Source organism: Lactuca sativa, chromosome 8 (assembly GCF_002870075.4).
Source record: "Lactuca sativa cultivar Salinas chromosome 8, Lsat_Salinas_v11, whole genome shotgun sequence".
NCBI classification, from domain to species: domain Eukaryota; kingdom Viridiplantae; phylum Streptophyta; class Magnoliopsida; order Asterales; family Asteraceae; genus Lactuca; species Lactuca sativa.
Window position 1 is genome coordinate 257,341,545 of NC_056630.2, and position 9,173 is coordinate 257,350,717.

Sequence of the window (9,173 nt, forward strand, 5' to 3'; positions counted from 1 at the left end):
GGTTTTGACTGTGTGACCGGAAGGTCGGATATGGTATGAGACATATGTGCTATATGTGATAAGTTAATTATTATGTGTGCTATGTATGATATGCTTGATATGGGCCGGAAGGCATTATGTTATGGGCCGGAAGGCGAATATGTTATGGGTCGGAAGGCATTGTAATGTGGACCGTAAGGTTGGTGTGGGTAGGACCGAAAGGTTTACCCAGCAGGGACGGAAGTCCCTTGAGACATAGGGACCGGAAGGTCAGGGCCTGGAAAGGCGTATGTGCGTAAGTTGTATTTTGGGGAACTCACTAAGCATTTATGCTTACAGTTGTTGTGTATGTGTTTCAGGTACTAGCGAGGACCGTGGGAAGGCGCCGGCGTGATCTGTACACACTGATGGATGATTTATGATCTTGGGATTTATATGATTTGTATTATGCCATGATACGTTGGATATTTATGCCTTGTTTTGGATGAAAATACAATTTTGAAATGAAAATTTTGTTTTAAAATTTCTGTTATTACAGGTTGTCCTTGAGTTATATGTGGATGGGTTTTCAGATCCGTGGTTTACAAATCTAATAATGTATTGTTGTTAAAAATTTGATTGTTGTTGTGGGTTTACAGATCTTGTTATTCTTAATATTGAATTTGCATATCAGAAAATTGTAAATTTGTTATTCTTGAGTTTGATTTCGGAAAAAAATGGAATGTTTTGCTCTTCAAAATTGGAAACATTATATAAGAATTTTGTTGGTGGTAGTTCTTGACACTGGTGGTCGACGGTGGTGTTGGTGGCAATCTAGTAGTCAACATGTGGTGGTGGTGGACGATAGTGGTGGCAACAAGTGTTGTTCATAAAGTGTTTTGAATGTATGTGTATGAGAAAGAGAGAGAGAGAGAGAGAGAGAGAGAGAGAGAGAGAGAGAGAGAGAGAGAGAGAGAGAGAGAGAGAGAGAGAGAGAGAGAAAATGGTGGTTATTTTCTTTTTTCTTTTTATTTTTTGACTTTTGTAATAAAAGTTTTGAAAAAAAGAAAATACCAAGGACAAATATATCATCATAAAAAAATTTAAATTTTTTGGAAGAAGCTCGCATCAATACCAAAGTTTTAGATCCGTAGCACGAGTCGAAAACATTTGTGGACCAAACTTACGAGCTGTGACATAACACATGGATCATTCTTGCAATCCATTCAATACTTAAAGTCATGAGGAACGCTAAGGAAGGGACAAAATGGAGGGTTGCTCATGTCCTAATTTTGTTTTGAAGGCCCGCTTATTATTATTATTATTATTATCCTCACTAATAAATGAAGGTTTTTTTTGCCATTTGTCAAATTCACAAGAGTTTTGTCACATGTAATTTTGTGAGAGTTTTAGAATTATTATTTTCCACTTGTCATTTTTTGGGAATTTCCATTTTTCAAAAATAAATTTCCATAAAATTCTAATGAGTTTTACAAGGAAAGATAATCATTCTATTAATTTGATAATAAAGTCTCATAAATGTTTTAAAGAATATTTGATTTCTTTTATAAATGTTCCTAAAAATTATATTATGTTTAATTATTGATATTAAATTTTTATCTTTAATAAACCCGTGTAGTACACGGGTTTCACACCTAGTTATCTACTATAATAAATGAAAGTTTTTTTTGCCACATGTTCTCTTCTCATTCATTTGGACACATGGCATTTCCTAGAATTTTTAAATTTTTTATTTTCCACTTGTCATTTTATTATATTTTTCATTTTATTAAATTAAAATTTCACATTTAATGTGTAAGGTAATATATATGTAAAGTATTTATTAGAAAGAGTTTATATATATAATGTATTCAATACATTAAAAGTCTTATTAATTTTAATAATTCAAAATTTTTCTCATTTTTCTTATAAATTCAAACTTTTCAAATTGTTATATATATATATATATATATATATATATATATATATATATATATATATATATATATATATATATATATATATATATATATATATATATATATAACCCATCTCACACCTAATTATTAATATTATGTGCTACAATGAGTTTTTTTGTGGCTCATCCCGAGTATTTGAAGAAAATCCTCTGGACCGGGCCCATGCTTAAAGTTAATAGAAAATTAAAATTTAAAGTTTATGAAATAGGTATAATAACTAGGATGTTGATTGTATTTGTTTAAGGCCCCTTTTCTTTTCGGTATGTAATCTGAGTTTCTCCGAACTTTTCTTGGTTTTTATTTATTTGTTTTCCCAATATTAAAGTAAAATACAAAAATATTTGCTCTATAAAATACCTTAGAATTCGTTGCACCAAGTTAAATCATAACCATTGCTCACCCGATTGTGCATTGCAATTCATGAATAACGTCGTCCCAGTACTCGGGATCGCCTGCAACATGCTTCCCAATTCAATACCAACTCTTTCATCGTCATTAACAACCCCTCTTGCAGTGATCATCACCATTATCCTCTTCTTATTCGCCATGTTTATTAGAAACAAACCTCCATGCCAACATCCACTGCCACCCGGTCCAACCCCTTTACCTTTCATCGGATGCTTCATCCAAATGCTCTTAAATCGTCCAACTTTCCGTTGGATCCATAAACTCATGACCCAGTTCAAGACCCCAATCCTTTGCATCCGGCTAGGACCATCTACGCATGTTATTGCAGTCTCCTGTCCAAACCTAGCATGTGAGTTCTTGAAAAAGCAAGATGAAGTATTTTCTTCAAGGCCTGTCATACTATCAGCTGATCTGGTAAGTGATGGCTATCTCATAACCAGTTTGTCCCCTTCTGGGGAACAATGGAGAAAGATGAGAAAAATGTTGATCCAGGTCGTCCTATCATCATCAACACACAAATGGCTCCAACCCAAAAGAGACGAAGAAGCCAATCACTTGCTTAGGTATATTTGCAATCAAATAGAGAAACAAGATACCACAACTAATGGAGGGTTAGTAAATATTCGACTCACGACCCAACATTTTTGTGCAAACTTGATAAGAAAGATGGTTTTTGGGACAAGGTTCTTTGGGGAAGGAATGGAAGATGGGGGGCCAGGTGAAGAAGAAACTGAGCATGTCACGTCTGTTTTGACCTTGCTCAAGTATCTTTATGCATTTTCCATCACTGACTATTTCCCATGGTTGGGAGGCAAGGCAGATTTTGATGGCCATGAAAAGATCTTGAGGACTGCCATCCAAAGAGTTCGTAAGTATCAAGATCCATTGATCGATGAACGAATTCAAATGTGGAATGATGGACTGAGAAAGGTAAAAAATGATTTGCTTGATGTTCTTATCAACCATGGAAGCCCTAAGCTCACATCAGAGGAGATCAAAGCCCAGATTATAGTAAGACTCGGCATGCATTTCCAAGTAACTTTTGATTATTTGATTTAAACAACGTAGAATTTTTTTTCAACAATCTCTTGTATATAAAGGAGGTTCTTAAGATTTTCATTTAATTGTAATATTACTGAGTCTTTTTTTTTTTTTTTTTTTTTATGTTTTGACTGATTTTAGGAACTAATGATAGCCACGATTGATAATCCCTCGAATGCAATAGAGTGGGCGATGGCAGAGATGCTCAACGAACCAACAATCCTAAAGAGAGCAGTTGCGGAACTGGACCATGAGGTAGGTCGCCACCGTCTGGTTGAAGAGCGAGACCTTCACAAACTGAATTACATAAAAGCATGCATCAAGGAGGCCTTCAGGCTTCATCCTTTCTTACCTTTCAATCCACCACATGTTTCAATCATGAATACAACTGTTGCTGGCTACTTCATACCGAAGGGTAGTCATGTCTTGCTTAGTCGTCCTGGGCTGGGAAGGAATCCAAATGTGTGGACAGATGCATTGACGTTTGACCCAGATCGACATCTTGATGCAGAAGGGAAGCAAGTGGTTCTATCAGATAATGAGCTGAGGATGGTTTCGTTTAGCACTGGGAGACGTGGCTGTCCAGGAGTGGTGCTGGGCTCAACAATTACGACGATGATGTTAGCAAGAATGCTTCAAGCGTTCACCTGGGAGGTGCCACCTAATGAGTCGGGGATTAAGCTTGTGGAAAATCAAGATGACCTCAGCTTGGCTAAGCCACTTTTAGTGGTTGCTATCCCACGGCTACATCAATCTCTCTACCCAAAATTTTGAATGGAATAAAAATTTCTTTCTATTTTGGATGGTTAAAATATAAAGTAATGTTTTTAAATTGACAAAGTAAATATGTTGATGATTTAAAATAAAAATATGCTTTTGTTTTGAATTAAAAATGATAATGTAGTGTTTGTGTTTCAACGGTTTGGAAATAAATCCACATCCACTAAAAAGAATTATAAACGTTTATAATTTCGTTGAATATTCAGCTAGTATCATCGTCTAGATAAATAACAAATCTTTTTATTATTATTATTATTATTATTATTATTATTATTATTATTATTATTATTATTTGTAAATCTATGTATACCATGTTTATGTATACGTGAGTTGAACAGAATGGGGCTCAACGATTGTGACCGGTGCCCTTTAATTAATATATACAGTTTTTTTATAATTTACAATATTTTTTTACAAACATTTATATCAATAATATAAAAAAATATAATTCCAATAGTTAATTAGTCTCTCTCTCCCACACATACGAATTTTGTTCCAAAATTCATAATGTAATACTTGTAATGAATATAATAATAAATCTATATCAATACCATTAATTCTACTTTCTTTCTAGTTTTAAAATTCATAAATTATAAACTAATTATTTTATTTATTTATTTAAATTTAAAAGAGAAATGAACATTTTAATTTAAACTCTAATTTTTCTTACTTTTCTTATAAATTTAAACTCCTAAATGTTTACACGGTTATATTTATATTTATTTTTATTTTTTAGTAAACTTGTGTAGTTGTGAGTTTGGTCCCACTTATTTTGGACTAGCATTAGAGGTGATGGAGGCTGAGGCTATGTAAACCCTAGCTCTCACTTCATTTAAGTATGGGCACAATCCCCGAAATTAGGGTTTTGCTTGCAAGGGCCGTCACGTCGTGACCAACATGGTGTCACATTGTGACACCCAATGGAATACACATTCTTCCCTATCCACTGGCACATCATTAGATACACATGGTTACATCATGGAAAACTCTTTATCATTTAAAAATTAATTAATAATTAGAAGTGATGCTTACCCGAAACTAGGTGTTATAATTCTCCCATACTTGAACTAGATTTCATCCATGAAATGGTCAGCTGCAATTAGATTTCGGTAGTACTCACGCATGTATAACTCGGGCTCCCAAGTCTACTCGAAACCATTTAAATGCTACTAGTTAACGTAACTAAGGGTACCACCTGGTTGCGCAAAGCCTTCGTCTTTCTATCCATAATAGTCATTGGCCTCTCCACATAATTTAGGCGCATCTTAAGTGAGTGTCACGGCGTCGTAATATGTTGGCCACAATGTGACAATATGTTGACCATGACGTAGCATCCATTTTATTTAAAACCCTAATTTTTGGGCCTTAAGACCTATTTAAAGGAAGTTATGGCTAGCGTTTCCCCACCCTCGGCCTCCATCACCTCCAAACGCCCCTTAGCCCGAACCCTAGCCCTCTTGAGGCTTTTGAACTCACTTTTGCAAGCTTGTAGTGATTTTAAAAGAAGGAGAAGAAGAATTTGTGCTTAATTCCTCTAACAAATCTCTCATCGTCCTTGTGTGTACCTTTTGGACTTCTTGTAAGTCTTCAAAAGTCTCCTCTTTTTGATGTAAGCCTCTTATATATATATATATATATATATATATATATATATATATATATATATATATATATATATATGCTTTATGCCATATTTTGCCCTATTTGTGAGGATGGGATGAGTAAAGACATAAAGTTTTCAACTTTAAAATCTTTCTGAGTCCCAAGAGCATTATATCTCATAGATCTAGGATGTGGTGCTGATTTGGGGACTTTTCATGAATCTTAGGTCATATTGCATCTTTTGACATAAATTTGGGAAAGGACATGCATAGGGCATGCATGTCCATAAAGTTTACATTTTTAGGGATCATTAGGGTCTCTAAAACCCTTTTTGAAGTTTTAGATTGAAGACAAATTACGTGCTTAATGGTTGATTCCATGCATCAAGTTTCCTTCTACAACCTTGGAATTAAGATCTTGGCTTAGAGGGATGTCTCAATGTCTAAAGTTGGAAACTTTATCCATTAGTACCTTGGGAAGAATCAGATCCATGCTTTGGAGCTATTGGAAATGATGGAAGATGGATAAATACTTTAAGATATTGAACGTAGTTTCCATGACATGGCGTTTGGCTGCAATGATGTGGCGAGTGGGGGAGGTGCACATCTATTTTCTCCTTATTATGCCATGACATGACAAATAGGAGGTGAAGATATGGTGACCCTCTGAAGTCAACTTTAGACAGTTGAATTTGACCTTTGACTTTTTGACATGGGTTTACTTTAGGTCAAAGTGCTAGTTCTAGGGTATAGACTAAGGTTAGATCTTGTTTGATTGTTAGGTGTGTTGCATTTTGTGGCAATTAGTTGTGGTTTATCTGAATTCGTAAGACAAGTGAGTCTTCTCATTATATTATGTAGGATGCTATCTGTCTTTATGACTCTTGGTATGTCTGTTAGGCTAGACCTAATTGAATGTATGTTGGGTTGGCCCATTTTCATGTTGGGTTGGGCCCATTTGTATGTTAAGTTAGAACTATTTGAATGTATGTTGGGTTGGGTTCAATTGTATGTATGTTGGGCTAGGCGTATTTGTTAATTTAGGTTGGGCCCATTTGTAGTGTATGTGGTATTTTAGGTAACTCATTAAAATTTGTGCTTGTGTGTCACACCCCCAAACCAAGGATGGCGGAAATGTCCGGGGGTGGCGGACTTCATGTATTGTATCACAACAACGAGTATAATAGTGCTCAAAGTAAATACAACCATCATAAATAGAATTGAAAAAGTTAAACCAAAGTATATGTTTACATGTTTCAAAATCAATTACATTATGATGAAAAAATAAATTGTTTGACGATGTAACGTCCCATCCTCAAAGCGCTGATGTTTTCCTATTTCACTGATTTCCTGAGAATACAAGTAGTTTTGAAAAAGTGTCAACAATTAAGTTGGTGAGTTCATAAGAGTTTTGTTTGAGGAAGAAACTGTTTTCCTTGTAAAACCGATAGAGTTTGATTTCCATAAAATCCAATATTTTCTTAGTTAAGTGTGAAAGAATATTCCTATATTATGTGATAATGAACCCTAGAAAAACCCGTAGATTTCTTCTATAACCGTCCATCGTATATAAGTTATATAAGATTTAAGTTAGATAAACCGTTGAATATAGTAGGTCTGCCCTAGGTCCACAACGTAACGAGGAACAGGAGATGAGGCGGGCTCACCAATTCTAAGTCGATCGAGACTAGATTCTTATACAACTCTAGCATATACGCTTAGCAACTATAGCTGAAGTCTAACAATTCTAGATGAAATAAGGTTTAATATCATAAAAACTATTTTATGTGAATCTGGTACTTTGTATTTGTACCATTTTTTGTATAAAAACCTGGTACTTTGTATTTATACCCATTTTTTGTATATAACCGGTACTTTGTATTTGTACCCATTTTCGTATGAAAACCTGGTACTTTGTATTTGTACCCCTTTTTGTATACAAACCTGGTACTTTGTATTTGTACCCCTTTTTGTATGAAACCGGTACTTTGTATTTGTACCCCTTTTCGTATGAAAATCTGGTACTTTGTATTTGTACCCCTTTTCGTATGAAAGCCTGCTACTTTGTATTTGTACCCCTTTTTGTATAAAACTGGTACTTTGTATTTGTACCCCTTTTTGTATGAAAACCTAAAATGGGTACTTTGTATTTGTACCCCTTTTCGTATGAAAGTCTGGTACTTTGTATTTGTACCCCTCTTTGTATAAAACCGGTACTTTGTATTTGTACCCCTTTTTGTATAAAACTGGTACTTTGTATTTGTACCCCTTTTCGTATGAAAACCTGATACTTTGTATTTGTATCCCTTTTTATATAAAAACCTGGTACTTTGTATTTGTACCCCTTTTTGTATAAAACCGGTACTTTGTATTTGTACCCCTTTTTGTATGAAACCGGTACTTTGTATTTGTACCCCTTTTCGTATGAAAACCTGGTCCGGATTTGTTATTGGAATGATAGACTATTTTGTAAAAATCACCATAAATTATAGAGAAATCGTATGGAGATGTGAAAGTACTCATTTTAAAACTAACAACTGGATCTACTTGCACCTAAAACAGTTTTGAAAACTAAAATGTTTAAGTTGTCCAAAACAGTCCTTGAATTGAGTCCAACTTTTCTGATGAAAGCTGTTAGAAAAGTTTAGTTATGTTCTTGGTGTTTTAACTTGTATCCCCCCCCCCCCCCTTAAAAACTTGAGAAAACATGAAAATGTAGGGGTATGATCTCACCTTGAGTGGTTTCAGTAGATGAGTATTGAAGAAGAGAAGTGTTCAACTCAAGAACACTTGAAGGATCGCTTGAAGATTCGAAGATCTAACATGAATGTGATGATGTTTGTGTAAGGAATCAATGATATGTGTAAAAGGGAAGTGTAATTAACACAAGGGGAATGAATTATACTTACCAAGAGTGTAAGAAAACTTGATGATCAGCCTTGAATCTCAAATTTGAGGGGGGGGGTGGGGGAAGTTTGAGAGAAAAGGTGTTTGTTCCTTCGGTGGAAATGAGAGAAATGAGAGAAATGAAGAGTGAGTGGAGTACTTTCCCAACTCTTTGGATATTGATTTGCTAAAGAAAAGAGTGGGAAAGTACCCTTGAATGACCAGGTATGGTGGGGAGTACAATGGCTGGTCAAAGGAATGGGCATGGGGTGGTTGTTTGTGTCAAATATTATGGCAAGATCCACACTCCACCACATGATTTCCCTTAATGGATTTTATTCTTAATAAATATTTTCATAAAAATATGTTTATATTATGAATATTTAGGGTCTTATATGTTAAAATATGATTATTGGTGAAAATCCCATGTTAAAATAGTTAAAAACGGGCTTAAAATGTTAAAAATATTGAAAACCGAGAAGGGAGAGCTAAAATCTGAAGTTCAGGACAAGGCTGTTGA

At 34.6% G+C, this 9,173-nt stretch overlaps 1 protein-coding gene across 1 annotated transcript; it reads left to right on the forward strand.

Annotated features, from left to right (window-relative positions):
* The first annotated feature begins 2,187 nt into the window (after positions 1-2,187).
* LOC111903621 (isoleucine N-monooxygenase 1) lies at positions 2,188-4,207 on the forward strand. Its single transcript, XM_023899386.3, has 2 exons — positions 2,188-3,356; positions 3,528-4,207. Exons 1-2 carry the CDS (start codon positions 2,358-2,360, stop codon positions 4,158-4,160), a joined length of 1,632 nt encoding a protein of 543 aa, XP_023755154.1. The 5' UTR covers positions 2,188-2,357; the 3' UTR covers positions 4,161-4,207.
* Positions 4,208-9,173: the final 4,966 nt, after the last annotated feature.